Raw genomic sequence first — 16,043 nt, forward strand, 5'->3', positions numbered from 1 at the left:
CAGCTCCTCCAGCTCCCACTGCCTGTAGATGTGGAGTGGAGATGTCAGCACTGGGGTTTGTGTTCATGAGAACTTCAGCCTCACACTGGTAATGATGAAAGGACTGTGTGTGTCATTAGTGAAGTGTTTGAAACGTCAGCTACTCACAGTGAGGAGTCTCACTTTGTCTCTGTCTGTATGTCCCTACTCTCTTATCTTCACTCTATACATTCATAATCAAACTGCCCAGACTGACATTTTAAGAGCAGAGATTATAGTTATTCGTCTAATGTCCTTGTAATTACAGAGCTAACAGGGACGGTAGTCTGATCGTCAGATAAATCGCCGTGCGGGTCAGAGGCTGATTATAGTTGTGTGGTCCAGCATGGCGGGTGGGGGGGTGTATGCTCCGTAGCCAAGCCCACCGGGTTTATCGCATTAATTGTGGCCAGTTTTAGATCTGTAGCTGGTCTCGGGTTGTCGGGCGCGGAGTGAGATGGTAACTGACCTTCCGGTGCTATCAAGTAAGACGTTTGTGGCTGATGGGACGTGTTTAGCGCAGAGTGCAGCTGTTTCTGTTTCTGTTTCTGCAGCCGATCAAATGTCGAAGGGATTTATTTGCAGCCGTGGTGCATCTGTTGTGTGGAAGGCTGAAAGAATGTTTCTGGAGCCAGATATGAAGAAGAATCCATTCTGGAGTGGGATAGAGGGCCAGGCTACGCATTTAGAGCTGGAGATAGACGGAGAGATGGAGAGACCATCAGAAAAAGAGAAAGTAAATGAAAGAGAAACTGAGGAAAAGATGAAGAGAAAGTGGAGGGGAGCGAGAGAGAGAGAGAAAGAGAGAGAGAGAGAAAGAGAGAGAGGGGAGGGGAGAAGGAGAATGGGGAGACAGAGGAGGAGGAGTGTGGGGGAGAAGGAGAATGTGGTATCGAGTCTCCTTTTTGAGATTCCTTCCTGAGTCTATTCAGTTTAGGCTTCGGTTACCGTGAAGCCCATTCTGTGTTCCACAAGGTGCTCTCAGTAGAGGAGCTCCCCCTCTCTCCTTCAGCCTTTGGTTCCTCCCTCTCACTGCAGGGCCTCTGGTTTCGCCCCAGGAGGGGGTTTGGGGGTGGGTTTGCTTGCCCAGCAGGAGGGCCGTAATTGGGCCTGCATTTGATTAGACGCAGGCATGCGCCTGGAAGCACTCCAGCTCTTCCCCACAGCCCTCTAGGAGCCGCCCGGCCCGGTCAGGGGGATTATGGGTAAAGCGTGCATGCTTGTTTTGGCTTGGTGAGTCAGAACCCCAGCGACAAGGAAGGAGACACACAGGCGAAAACCCTAAGCACTTTTAATCACGCCCCCCTACACACCCTCCCTAATTGCCCTCTCCGTCCCCCAACGCACGGAGCCCAGGGGCCCCACGGCTACCTTCAGTTATGCAGAGAGATGAGTGACAGGTGCATACATGCGTGTGCTGGGCAGAAGGAGATCCCGCCCTCTCTGCCAGGCACAGCCCACCTCTGTCACGTGACATCCCGTCTGCGTCTCTGCGGCTCCTGCTGAGAGGATGACGAGATGTCGGGTTCCCAAGCTGGGTCAGAACACGGAGGAGGCTTTTTCAGAGCGGACCGCTGGAGTCACACGACAGGCGGCGGAAGAGAAACCCGATAATGACATTTTCATTAGAAGGTTGTTTGGAACTGACCGTGTGCCTGTTTCATTGTTCAGTCATTTCTCATCAAGTCGTGTGCACAGCGTGGTGTAAAGAGCCAGGGCTTGCGGTCCCTTCACTACACAGAGGAGAAAGAGGACTTGTTACCCCGCCGCTGTTACCCCGCCTCTGTTACCCCCACGGCTGTCACTCTCTCCAGTGTCACCCTAAAGTCTGATCCATTATTCAGAACCTCAGCTCTCTCCACCACAGACCGGGCTTCTGGACCCATATTTCACTAAGACGCTAAGACGTGTGTGTGTGTGTGTGTGTGTGTGTGTGATGAAGGACTCAAAAATGACTCATTTCCCATACACCGTTTACATGGTGCTTTACTTGACTTTAATGTACTATGGGTCATTTGTTTCTTTTGTTGTTTGACTTTTACGTGTGCTTAGCGTCTAATGTGCGTGGCTCTGTGGTTTATAGCCGAGCTGCGTGCGCCTCAGAGCCATCCAATCAGGGCCCTCCTCTTCACTCCAGCTGCGGGGGGGGGGGGGGGGGGTAGTGTTGCCGTGGTGACAGATGCAGGCGGAGCTTCTGTCTAAGAGCAGTACGGGGTAAGGCAAGGGCGGAGCCAAATGTCAGCACGGTCCGATTTCTTTTAGATCAAGCTGAGTGATGTAACCGTTGTAGTCATGGCAACACCGAATGCAGCGGAGGAGCGCGTGTGCATGTACAGCAGCTGGAAAAAACGAGGAACAGGTTTCCCACATTGCCATAACAACACAAAAACTTAGGACTCCATTTGTCGAGGCGATCCTGACACATGCAAACGCAGGCAGGTCATCTGGAATTGTGCTTGGGGCAGAGCGGTGTGTCTGCCTCACACACTTCAGTCCCCCAGGCTGGCTTTCCGGGACGGGGCAGGTGGCCAAGTTCAGCTTCAGCGAGAATCCAGCACCTGCTTCCAGACGAACCCTCCTGGAAGTCTGGATTGGCTTGAGCAGGTGTGTTATGGCAGGAAATCTTGCAGGATGACGTCGTTAATGACTGCTACGCTTCCCTGACACTGGGTGCCTTCCCAGGTGACACTCGGTGCGGAGAACGAGGCACAGGGTCACCACGAAAACCTGCTTCAGTCATAGCGCGGCGCATGGAGCTGTTCTGACAGCCCGAGCCAAGCACCTTTTGGTCCAAACCCTGTCAACTCAGCCGGTTCTTTCTCTCCTCTGTCGTTTTACCGCTGACAGATGCCTGAAGCCCAGATACCACATCATCATTACAGAATTAGAGATGATGATGATGATGATGAGGGTCATGTGCCAGGTTCAGACCACACGTTATTTTTGGCTCAGTGTGCCAGTAGGTGGTCGTACCACCCCCTTACCACGTGGGGCGCCTGACGATGCTACATGTCTGACGCTGACCGGTCATCATTCACGACCTTGTGCGAGGTCATAGGTCATCGGGGAGGAGGGTCAGGAAATGGTCAGTCGTTGGCTACAGAAGCGCTGGGTATGGTGCTGGCAGGTTTGTGTTCAGAAAAAAAGTTTAAAAAAAAGAGAACGTGGACCTGTTCCTTGGCGTGTTCCTGACTTGTACCTGTGGTCATGATGCGTGTGCCTGACGTGTACCTGTGGTCATATACGCGTGTTCCTGACGTGTACCTGTGGTCATGACGCATGTGCCTGACGTGTACCTGTGGTCATGACGCGTGTTAATGACGTGTACCTGTGGTCATGACGCGTGTTCCTGACGTGTACCTGTGGTCATGACGGGTGTTCCTGACGTGTACCTGTGGTCATGACGCGTGTTCCTGACGTGTACCTGTGGTCATGGCGGGTGTTCCTGACGTGTACCTGTGGTCATGACGCGTGTGCCTGATGTGTACCTGTGGTCATGACACGTGTTCCTGACGTGTACCTGTTTTCATGACGGGTGTTCCTGACGTGTACCTGTGGTCATGACGGGTGTTCCTGACGTGTACCTGTGGTCATGACGCGTGTTCCTGACATGTACCTGTGGTCATGACGTGTGTTTCTGACATGTACCTGTGGTCATAACCCTCTGGTTGGTGTTCCTGAGCTGTAGCTCTGCTTGGTGCTCAGCACACATTCTGGACAGTTACAGATACAGTTACAGTTACAGGGCTGCATGATATTGGGAAAAAAATTTGACATTTGCAAAAAATAACATATATATATATATATATATATATGTGTGTGTGTGTGTGTGTGTGTGTGTGTGTGTGTGTGTATATATATATATATATGTCATTTTTCATATATACAATATGAAAAAACAGCTGATTTTTTCCAGTTGACTCCAATATGTCCATTTGTAAAGAATGAATCCTTCTGTAATGATTTGAGTGATTTTTGTATTTTGGAATGCATTTGCGCAGAAAATAATAAAACCAATAATTACTAAAGCTGAAAAATCATTATTTTTTTACTGGGAATGTTCTTCCTCTTGTCTTTGACGTTTCTTGTCCTTTTTGCTTCCCAGAGTTTGCATCCTGTTTCTCATTCATTTTCAGGTCGTGGTTCGGTGACTAGCTGGGGCGGGACTGCTATGGTTTGACAAACAATCAAGAATGATTGTGATTGGTGGTTTGCTGTGCATGTACTCACACACAAACAAACTCTAAGAAGCGTTAAACTGGAGTAAATTATATGCCACCGATGTCTCCTGTAGTCATGGAGAACTGGAACCATGCGAGATTTCCTTTTGAGTCAAGTTGATGTGTTTGATTCTATTTGTGACGTCATTAACGATGCTTGGTTGATATATCATGCAGCCCTAGTTACTGGACCTGCTTCAGTCACAATCCTGGAATCTGCTGCTCCGGATCTGGATCAGCAAATCCCAGACCAAGAACTCCCCGGAGCAGATAAATACATGTGCATGTGTGGTCCCCTGAAATGCTGCAACCATCCAAACATCACATGGTTTCTTGTGTGGTTTTGCGATGTACGGCCGTAAAAACCCTGCGTGTCAAAGTGGATTTTCCGACTCAAAATTCACAGGCGACGTTTCCTGTTGAATCCTTTCGTGACATTTCCTTACTGACTGCGTCGTGGCCCCGGAGCACCTGGCGTGTGCACGTGTTCTCCTCACGGAGTGAGTGTTTTCAGCGCGTGTCCGTTTGTGGGAATTGTGCGTCCATGAAGGACCAATGCCAGTGTGGCATTCTCTCTTATTCTTTACTGATTGACACCTGGGACAAACGTAAACTCTTCGGCAGCCTAAACCCCGGGTCTGTTGTGCTGCTCTCTTCTGCCTGTCTTCCTTTCACACAGCCTTGCAACTCAATCACTCATTCAATTCAATTGAAATCTCTCTGTATCCCCCCACCCCCCACCCCCCGTCTGGGGCTCTTGCTCTCCACCCCCCACCTCTGTCTGGGAGAGAGAATATTGCATGTGAATGCTGGTGTCATGTTAGCTTGGTCCTGCGTCTCACCACTACCCTGCTTACAGCAATGACACTAATTCTTGTCTCTGCAGGGACTGAGGGGACCATTCCCCCCCTACACAGGCACTGAGGGGACCATTCTCCCCCTACACAGGCACTGAGGGGACCATTCCCCCCTTACACAGGCACTGAGGGGACCATTCCCCCCCTACACAGGCACTGAGGGGACCATTCTCCCCCTTACACAGGCACTGAGGGGACCATTCCCCCCCTACACAGGGACTGAGGGGACCATTCCCCCCCTACACAGTGACTGAGGGGACCGTTCCCCCCTTACACAGGCACTGAGGGGACCATTCCCCCCTTACACAGGCACTGAGGGGACCATTCCCCCCCTACACAGGGACTGAGGGGACCATTCCCCCCCTACACAGTGACTGAGGGGACCATTCCCCCCTTACACAGTGACTTAGGGGACCATTCCTCCCCTACACAGCGACTGAGGGGACCGTTCCCCCCTTACACAGTGACTTAGGGGACCATTCCTCCCCTACACAGCGACTGAGGGGACCATTCCTCCCCTACACAGCGACTGAGGGGACCATTCCTCCCCTACACAGTGACTGAGGGGACCATTCCTGCCCTACACAGGGACTGAGGGGACCATTCCTCCCCTACACAGTGACTGAGGGGACCATTCCCCCCTACACAGTGACACTCAGGATGGGCTTTTCCTGGGCCCTCCCCTCTGCCCACAAGCAGAGGCCCTCTCTCGCTTTCACTCTCTCCAGCTCTCTCTCAAGCCTTCAATCTCTCCCTCTCTCTCTCTCTCTCTCTCTCTTTCTCTCTCTCATCTACACTTATTCTCTTTTCCTCACTTTAGTTCAGTTTTAATTGCAATGGCTTTTTTGGTCACTGAAGGTCAATAAAGTTATTGGAATGACTTTACTCAAGAGGCAGCAAATATATATTGTGTGTGTGTGTGTGTGTGTGTGTGTGTGTGTGTGTGTGTGTGCGCGTGCGTGTGCCTGTGTGTGCATCAAGAAACTCAGAGAAGATGTAGCGCATTTTCTTGTAGAATGAGTTCCTGCTTGTCTCATTCTTTGGGTCCTGGCAATGATTTCAGACATTCTCAGATCGTACTGGACTAACAGTCCAAACACACCCAGCAGTGTCTACTCAGACAGAGAACGTCTATCTTATAATCATGTAAATGTCTAAAGAGCACACGAGACAATGTTTTTGGTGTGTGTGTGTGTGTGTGTGTGTGTGTGTGTGTGTGTGTGTGTGTGCGCTTATGTCCATGCTATCACTCATGTATCCACTACAAAGCCTTTTTTATACTTCCGTTAATTAGAAACTCTTAAATGCTGAAGATTCATTTTCTTTGTCAGATTGTGATTTCCGAGTCATTCGGAAGTATAATTAGACCCCCCACTAATCACTATCCTTCCATCTTTTTACAAAGGAAGGTGTGGAAAGAGAGTGACGGTTCAGAGAATGTGGAGCCGTAAGAAGTGAAACATTTAGGCTGCAAATACAGAGCAGGAAAAGTAGTTTTATAAATGTTTAATGACATGTAATGTACGAATCTTTAATGAAAATAGAACAGATGCACTTTACATGGAAACGTAAAGCAGAGGAGTATCTGAGTAGTATTGTGGAGTATTTGTGGAGTATTGTGGAGCATTTGTGTAGTATTGTAGAGCATTTGTGTAGTATTGTGGTGTATTTGTGTGGCATTGTGGAGTATTTGTGGAGTATTGTGGAGTATTTCTGCTGTTACTTAAGCACAGTGGGGCCAGAAGTGCAGCTCTGTCTCCTCCACTCACCAGCTACAGGATGGACACATAACCTTCTGTCTGTTACTGGTCAGCTCCAGAACCTTCTCTCTGTTCTGTCACCTCTAGAACCTTCTCTCTGACCGATCAGCTGTACCAGTGGCCACTTCCAATCATCAGCCTGTGCTCATGGCGCGGGGGTGCTGTCTCACTTCCTCTCAGTGTGTGTGCGTGTGCGTGTGTGCGTGTGCGTGCGTGTGCGTGTGTGCGCGCGCGCGCGCGCGTGTGTGTGAGACTATCGGACCAGGCTATAATGTAGAGGAAACGAAGGCTGTGTGTGCGACCGTAGTCCTCTGATGAAATACAAACAGTACATCTTCCTCTCTCCTCCTCTTCCTCTCTCTAAACCTTGGCCCAAATAACACAATATTTTTACAAACGAGACCATTTTTCCTGCAAAACACAGATGAACGTTACAACCAACAGGCAACAGGCCTCTGAGTGTAAGAACAACACCTGTTACACAGCAGCTGTTTCAGCTGTTTCTGATGCCCTTAATCCCCTGACACTTTGGTGTGTGTGTGTGTGTGTGTTTGTTACAGCGCGGGCCCAAAAGGCGACAACATCTACGAGTGGAGGTCCACCATCCTGGGTCCTCCCGGCTCCGTCTACGAGGGTGGGGTCTTCTTCCTGGACATCACCTTCTCCTCCGACTACCCCTTCAAACCACCAAAGGTAGACAGGAGGACTACAGCATTCTGAGCCATCGCTCTGACTGTCTGTCTGTCTGTCTGTCTGTGTGTCTATCTGTCTGTCTGTCTGTCTGTGCCTTTCTGTCTGCCTGCCTGTGCCTGTCTGTCTGTCTGTCTGCCTTTCTGTGTCTGTCTGTCTGTCTCTCTGCCCATACAGCCATGATTTCTCTGTGCCCATCACACAGTTCCAGGATGTAACATCAGGCCAAATGGTTACGCTGAACCGCTTTTAATATGCCTGTTTTTGAACATCATCAAAAATGCAGGAAAGTGGCAGGAAATATTAAAAAGACGAAGTGCCAGGAGTGAACACGTCCGATTGGCTGTGCCCATTCAGACGTGTAAAGGTCATTTCACTCCAGACGTGCTAGCCATGCTGTGGCAGCTCACGGCTGCTACGCTCCGGTGTTAATCACTGTGACCTTTGACACCTGTCACATGTGACGTGCATCGCAGCAGTAGTGTGAGCAAATAAAGAATAACGTGATTATTGAGAATTTATGTGATTATTTATGTCTGTTACCACTTTGCTAGCAGTTTCTACCCAGAAACGGTACAAAATTATTGAAATATCAATGCGATCTAGATCCGTCATGAAAACAGAGAAGAGCTGGGTGTTTACTCTGTGTCACAGAGGGTCTCTTCTCAAAGTTTTACTTGTCGTTAGTGCTGGAAGTTCAAAACTCCTCGGAACAGAAGATGAAAATGTTGTCGATTTCACAGTGTGGAAACGTGTTACCACGGGAGCAGCACCAAGCTCATCTGCTGGAATAGTTTTTATCGTGTCCCCGTATGGGCGGACTAGCGCGGTGGGTCACACCAGGCCTGACGGAGCCGCAGTGACTAGCTGTGTCGCTTCTGGAGTGACAAGTGCTGAAGACACCTTGCTAGTGGTGCGGCAGTTCTGCTTTACTCTTAAATGGCGCATGTCCACGTGACTAGAGTAACCTGTGAGGCCAGACTGCAGTGTTCAAAACGTGAAGTACTGATGCTGTGCTGGGGGTTCTCCTGAAAATCCTAGGAGGAAGCTGGATACTAACCATGGCCGGTTTCCAGCTGGAGCACCGGAGTCAGCTGTAGAGCAGTTTTCAGTGTGAGGTGGCTGCGTACACACATTGTGGGCCAGCCTGTTTCTGAAGGCTGACGTGAAGGTTGACGTGAAGGCTGACGTGTAGGCTGACGTGAAGGCTGGTCTGGCCGCAGCCGGTGCCTGGACTAGAGCGCTGTGGTCATGAATTTTTATCATGAAGAGGGGAGGAGTCAGGGAGTTTTATTATGAAGAGGGGAGGAGTCAGGGGTTTGACGTGAAGAGGGGAGGAGTCGGGGAGTTTTATTATGAAGAGGGGAGGAGTCAGGGGTATGACGTGAAGAGGGGAGGAGTCGGGGTTTTATTATGAAAGGGGAGGAGTCGAGTATGACGTGAAGAGGGGAGTCAGGGGGTTTTATTATGAAGAGGGGAGGAGTCAGGGGTATGACGTGAAGAGGGGAGGAGTCGGGGAGTTTTATTATGAAGGGGGAGGAGTCAGTTATGACGTGAAGAGGGGAGGAGTCAGGAGGTTTTATTATGAAGGGGGAGGGGTCGGGTATGACGTGAAGAGGGGAGTCAGGGGGTTTTATTATGAAGAGGGGAGGAGTCAGGGGTATGACGTGAAGAGGGGAGGAGTCGGGGAGTTTTATTATGAAGGGGGAGGAGTCGGTTATGACGTGAAGAGGGGAGGAGTCAGGGGGTTTTATTATGAAGGGGGAGGGGTCGGGTATGACGTGAAGAGGGGAGTCAGGGGGTTTTATTATGAAGAGGGGAGGAGTCAGGGGTATGACGTGAAGAGGGGAGGAGTCGGGGAGTTTTATTATGAAGGGGGAGGAGTCGGTTATGACGTGAAGAGGGGAGGAGTCAGGGGGTTTTATTATGAAGGGGGAGGGGTCGGGTATGACGTGAAGAGGGGAGTCAGGGGGTTTTATTATGAAGAGGGGAGGAGTCAGGGGTATGACGTGAAGAGGGGAGGAGTCGGGGAGTTTTATTATGAAGGGGGAGGAGTCGGTTATGACGTGAAGAGGGGAGGAGTCAGGGGGTTTTATTATGAAGGGGGAGGAGTCGGAGCTTTGACGTAAAGAGGGGAGTCAGGGGGTTTTATTATGAAGAGGGGAGGAGTCAGGGGTATGACGTGAAGAGGGGAGGAGTCGGGGAGTTTTATTATGAAGGGGGAGGAGTCGGTTATGACGTGAAGAGGGGAGGAGTCAGGGGGTTTTATTATGAAGGGGGAGGAGTCGGAGCTTTGACGTAAAGAGGGAAGGGGTCAAGGTTATGACGTGAAAGGGGGAGGAATCAGGGCATTGACGTGAAGAGCATTTTAGCATTTCAGTGTCCCTGTGGAGAACTTTGCAGCTGGTATGTCTTTATGCCCCCTTCTGTCTCCCTCCCTCTCCCCATGGCATGTCGTTGGTGTGTTTGTGTAAGGAGGCGGTGCCAGCTCTTAGCAGCAGCAGAGCCACTATGGCGTGTTAATCCCGTAATAGTAAGCGAGGCGCGACTGCAGGCCGTATGGGCTGCGGTGGAGGAGGGGAGGAGAGGAGAAGGAGGGGAGGGGCCGAGAACCGGTGCGCTTTCTCACGGAGGAATCCCCAGCTCTCCCACGCTGCCTCCTGCAGAAGGAGGCACTTGGGGGTTCTGGCATTTTCCCGACTGATCTGTTGGAGGAAACCGTGTGTGCGTTTTCATTCTGTGTTTGTGCTTCTCTCTCTCTCTCTCTCTCTCTCTCTCTCTCTCTCCCACTTTTTCTCTGTCTGCCACATCTGTCGCTTCCATTGTTTCTTATTCTTTCTTCTGCATGATCTCTTCCCTCTCTCTCCCTCTCTCTCTCTGTTATTCTGTCTCTTTGTGTGTCTTTCTGTGCCCCTCTCTCCCTCTCTGTGTTCCGGGTGCTGTTCTGCTGTCAGGTTGCTGTAGTGTGGTGTGTGCTCTTCCGTACCGAGGGAGCCCCGCTAACACACTACATCCCTGTCGCATCCTCTGGCCCTTTGACACAGACGCTCCCAAGTTATGTGACTTCTTCCTCAGTTCCCACTGGGAAAATGTGTATACATGTGGGTGTCGATGTGAGACTGTGCATATATCATTGTGAGACTCTGTGTGTGTGTGTGTGTGTGTGTGTGTGTGTGTGTGTGTAACTATATAAAATAAATAAAACACAAACCATATCTTTATCCAGGGTAAGCTTGTAAGTGCCTGACACTTTTCTGCCCGTACCTGACCCCAGATCAGTGAACTTGGCTTAAGATCACTTCAGCCAGCTTTATGTGACCCCAGGTCAGCGGAATTGGTCTGACCCCCTGGTGAGTGAGCTTAGCTTTCCAAGCCTGCAGTGAGCAGTGTCCTTCAGCAGCCTGCTGGGCTCGTTTACATCGTTAATGCCCTGTTCGTTTACATCGTTAATGCCTTGATCGTTTAGATTGTGAATGCCCTGATTGTTTAGATCATTAATGCCCTGATCGTTTACATCGTTAATGCCACTCTCATTTAGATTGTTAATGCCCTGCTCGTTTACATGGTTAATGCTGCATTCATTTTGATCATTAATGCCCTCATCGTTTAGATCATTAATGCCCCGCTCCTTTACATCGTTAATGCCCCGCTCTTTTACATCATTAATGCCCCGTTCGTTTACATCGTTAATGCCCTGCTTGTTTACATCGTTAATGTCCCAATCGTTTGGTCGTTCCTGCCCCGTTCGTTTAGATCGTTAATGCCCCGATCGTTTACATCGTGAATGCTCTGCTTGTTTACATCGTTAATACCCCTCTCGTTTGGTCGTTCCTGCCATGCTCATTTAAATGAAGGAAGGCTTAGTGGGGTTGGCAGGGGGGTCTGGCTAATCTGCCAGATCGATACATTTCAGGTTTCGATTCTGATCTGCGAGTGTGTCGGTAATGAGAGTTTAAACTGTGTCGGTGGTCATGAACAAGATGGATGATTATAGACTTTCCTCAGTTACTTTAGTCTGAATTCGGAAGACACTGGTGACAGTAGCTCTCAGACCTCTTCAGCTGGAATATCTGCACTGATATCAGATCTCAGCACAGTTCCACTGTAGCCCAAACCTGACAAACGTGTACCCAGCTGGAAGGAATATGGCAGTTAACTCTGCTTTGCCATGCCCCTATGACCATTTGATTGGCTGGAAGAAAATGATTGGCATGAATCCTGCTTCCCTAAAGGGTGGCACTGAATCTGTTGATAAGGGTCCATAGAAATCGAGACTTGGTAAAAGATACTAAACGTAATTAGAATTTAGAAGATACATGATGTGTTAACAGAAACGTGTTTGTTTTTTTAGATCACTTCAGTCTGCCACATGATCCTTGGTTACGGGGACATGTGGTGTCTTCATGCTGAGGTATAGTAACCCAGCAACCTAAACTGAACATCAACAGAACCAAACATCTGGACTGGTTCATGTGGAATGACAGTTCCCAAAATAAGTCTCTCAATTCTCTAAAAACTACCTACAAAATTAATTGTTCAGTTATGCTCTGTCACTGCACATATAAGGTATTGGTGACTTCTCAGTCAGGAATGTTGGGGTAGCAAAGCTCGTCTGAATTCCTTGTCTGGTGACCACTGACGTCTCAAAGGGGTGGTAGACAGTCTCCAAAGTTTTTGGCAAAGTCCACACTGTTTCCTCGTCCCAATAGACAGGTGAGGGGAATGACGTACATGCGAGAATGCTGGGAATCTTCATCCCAGTATCGTCCTGCAGGCGCGTTTATTTAGTTCCAGTCATTTGTCTTGATCTCTGGTATGTGACCTATGGTAGACAGGAACTGTTCATTCCAAATGTCAGTGTTTGTTAGAGAATGCTGGTGTTTGTTGGAGAAGGTAGGTGTGTATTTGAGAATGCAGGTGTGTGTTTGAGAAAGCTGGTAGTTGTGAGAGAATGCTGGTGTTTGTTTGAGAAAATTGGTGTTTGTTTGTTAGAGAATGCTGGTGTGTGTTAGAGAATGCAGGTGGTTGTTTGAGAAAGTTGGTGTTAGTTTGAGAATGCTGCTGTTTGAGAAAGTTGGTATTTGTTAAGGAATGCTGGTGTTTGTTTAAGAAAGTTGGTATTTGTTGGAGATTGCTGGTGTTTCTTGGAGAATGCTGGTGTTGGAGAATGCTGTCATGTGTTGGAGAAGGTTGGTGTTTGTTAGGGAATGCTGGTGCTTGTTGGAGAAGCTTAGTGTTTGTTGGAGAATGCTGGTGTTTATTGGGGAAGGTTGTGTTGGTGAGCAGCAGAGGAACTTTTCTGATAAAGGTCTGTTCTCTCCCATGCTCCTTATCCAGGTCACGTTCCGTACACGGATCTACCACTGCAACATCAACAGTCAGGGAGTGATCTGTCTGGACATCCTGAAGGACAACTGGAGCCCCGCCCTCACCATCTCCAAGGTCCTCTTGTCCATCTGCTCCCTGCTGACAGACTGCAACCCTGGTGAGTGTCACAGTGTGCCCTGAGCACTGCACACATCTTCACTAACAGCCTCTGCACGATGGTCTTCACACACCTCCCAGTGAACACAGTGGATAGAGCCACATGTCACACACTGTGGTTGCCCCGAGCACCGTACCGGTGTAAACAGAGTGGGCTACTCTGAAGCATGCAGATCTCACCAGCGGCTAACAGCGGAGATTGGGACTGGTATGTCAGAGGAATGGCAGGTGTGTAGTCTGAGATTGGGACTGGTATGTCAGATGTCAGGTGTGTAGTCTGAGATTGGGACTGGTATGTCAGATGTTGGGTGTGTAGTCTGAGATTTGGACTGGTGTGTCAGATGGCAGGTGTGTAGTCTGAGATTTGGACTGGTGTGTCAGATGGCAGGTGTGTAGTCTGAGATTTGGACTGGTGTGTCAGATGTCAGGTGTGTAGTCTGAGATTGGGACTGGTGTGTCAGATGTCAGGTGTGTAGTCTGAGATTGGGACTGGTGTGTCAGATGTCAGGTGTGTAGTCTGAGATTTGGACTGGTATGTCAGGTGTGTAGTCTGAGATTTGGACTGGTATGTCAGGTGTCAGGTGTGTAGTCTGAGATTTGGACTGGTATGTCAGATGTCAGGTGTGTAGTCTGGTCTGTACAAGCGTGAGGAGTCTCGAGAATCACATTCAGTCACGTTAAAATGGAAAGTCTGCAGGGGAGGGCCGGTGAAGTGAGGGGAGGGGGCTGATGAGGGGAGGGGGCTGATGAGGGGAGGGGGCTGGTGGCAAATGCACACTGCAGTCAAACAACCACAACATGTAACCGATGCATAGGTTAACAGCATATATGAAATCCCCACTCTGCCCCACAGGCCCCCACTCTCCCCCACACGCGCCCCCACCCCCACCCCACTCTCCCCCACTTTCCCCCACAGGCCCCCACTCTCCATCTCTCTCCCCCACAGGCCTCCACCCCCACCCCACTCCTCCACAGGCAGCTCTTGGGGTGTTTAGGGGGCTGGACTGCGAGCCTGTGCAGAGGAGGTAGAGGTTTATCAGAACTCCCTGTGTGAAGGTCACACAGAGGTGTCTGCCACCCTGTGTATGTGGTGAGTGTGGGCTGTGTGTCTGTGTGTGTGTGTGGTGAGCGTGGGCTGTGTGTGTGTGGTGAGCGTGGGCTGTGTGTGTGTGGTGAGCGTGGGCTGTGTGTGTGTGTGTGTGTGTGGTGAGCGTGGGCTGTGTGTGTGTGTGGTGAGCGTGGGCTGTGTGTGTGTGTGGGGGCTGTGTGTGTGTGTGGTGAGCGTGGGCTGTGTGTGTGTGTGTGGTGAGCGTGGGCTGTGTGTGTGTGTTTGTGTGGTGAGCGTGGGCTGTGTGTGTGTGCGTGTGTGTGTGGTGAGCGTGGGCTGTGTGTGTGTGTGTGTGTGTGGTGAGCGTGGGCTGTGTGTGTGTGTGTGTGTGTGGTGAGTGTGGGCTGTGTGTGTGTGTGTGTATGGTGAGTGTGGGCTGTGTGTGTGTGTGTAGGCTGTGTGTGTGTGGTGAGCGTGGGCTGTGTGTGTGTGTGTGTGTGTGTGTGGTGAGTGTGGGCTGTGTGTGTGTGTGTGGTGAGAGTGGGCTGTGTGTGTGTGTGTGTGGTGAGTGTGGGCTGTGTGTGTGTGTGGTGAGTGTGTATGTGTGTGTGGTGAGTGTGTATGTGTGTGTGGTGAGCGTGGGCTGTGTGTGTGTGTGTGATGAGTGTGAGCTGTGTGTGTGGTGAGTGTGGGCTGTGTGTGTGTGTGTGTGTGTGTGTGTGTGTGTGTGTGGTGAGAGTGGGCTGTGTGTGTGTGTGGTGAGTGTGGGCTGTGTGTGTGTGTGTGTGTGTGTATGGTGAGCGTGGGCTGTGTGTGTGTGTGTGGTGAGTGTGGGCTGTGTGTGTGTGTATGGTGAGAGTGGGCTGTGTGTGTGTGGTGAGCGTGGGCTGTGTGTGTGTGGTGAGTGTGTATGTGTGTGTGGTGAGCGTGGGCTGTGTGTGTGTGTGTGGTGAGCGTGGGCTGTGTGTGTGGTGAGTGTGGGCTGTGTGTGTGTGTGTGTGTGTGGTGAGAGTGGGCTGTGTGTGTGTGTGTGTGGTGAGCGTGGGCTGTGTGTGTGTGGTGAGTGTGGGCTGTGTGTGTGTGGGCTGTGTGTGTGTGGTGAGCGTGGGCTATGTGTGTGTGTGTGTGTGTGTGTGTGGTGAGCGTGGGCTGTGTGTGTGTGGTGAGTGGGCTGTGTGTGTGTGTGTGTGTGTGTGTGTATGTGTGGGCTGTGTGTGTGTGGTGAGCGTGGGCTGTGTGTGTGTGTGTGGGCTGTGTGTGTGTGTGTGTGTGTGTGTGTGTGGTGAGCGTGCGCTGTGTGTGTGTGTGTGTGTGTGTGTGTGGTGAGCATGGGCTGTGTGTGTGTGTGTGTGTGTGGTGAGGCTGTGTCTCCTTTACTCCCCTCATCATCATCACTTCAGCAGGAGCCTGTTTCTGAGCGTCAGTCGCTAAAAACAGCAAGCATATCTTTCACACTTCCACTTTCAGATCCTCTGTTGAGTGAGTGTGTGTGTGTGTGTGTGTGTGTGCGTGTGCGTGCACATAAGGTGTATGCATGCACATAGTATGTGTGTATGCACCCATGTGTGCATGTGCATGTGTATAAGGGGTGTGTGTGCGTATATGTGTGTGTGTGTGGAGCTGAGTCAGCTGTGAGTGCTGAGAATTGGAGCTGGCTGTTGAAACCCCCACAGCTGCCTGTCAGGCTGCAGTCACTGTGTGTGTGTGTGTGTGTGTGTGTGTGTGTGTGTGTGTGTGTGTGTGTGTGTGTGTGTGTGTGTGTGTGTGCGCGTTTGTGTGCATGTGTATGTATGTGTGTGTAGTCATGGTAACAATAATGGTTTCAGTAATCGAAACAGTAACAGTAATGGTAGCAGTAACAGTAGCAGTAATGGTAGCCGTAATGGTAACAGTAATAGTAATGGTAACTAACGGTAACAGTAACGGTAATAGTAACAGTAATGGTAGTGGTTGTGGTGCTTGGCTC

The 16,043-nt window shown here is 50.2% G+C and overlaps 1 protein-coding gene across 1 annotated transcript in view; it reads left to right on the forward strand.

The window, feature by feature from the left end:
- Positions 1–16,043, forward strand: part of ube2e3 (ubiquitin-conjugating enzyme E2E 3 (UBC4/5 homolog, yeast)) — a 39,904-nt gene that overhangs the window by 22,646 nt on the left and 1,215 nt on the right. The window contains exons 4-5 of the mRNA XM_035523806.2: positions 7,416–7,548; positions 12,883–13,030. Coding sequence (XP_035379699.1) covers positions 7,416–7,548; positions 12,883–13,030 — 281 coding nt within the window. The remainder of the gene's footprint in view (positions 1–7,415; positions 7,549–12,882; positions 13,031–16,043) is intronic.

Source organism: Electrophorus electricus, chromosome 4, assembly GCF_041902795.1.
Source record: "Electrophorus electricus isolate QZ-2024a chromosome 4, ASM4190279v1, whole genome shotgun sequence".
Classification (NCBI taxonomy): domain Eukaryota; kingdom Metazoa; phylum Chordata; class Actinopteri; order Gymnotiformes; family Gymnotidae; genus Electrophorus; species Electrophorus electricus.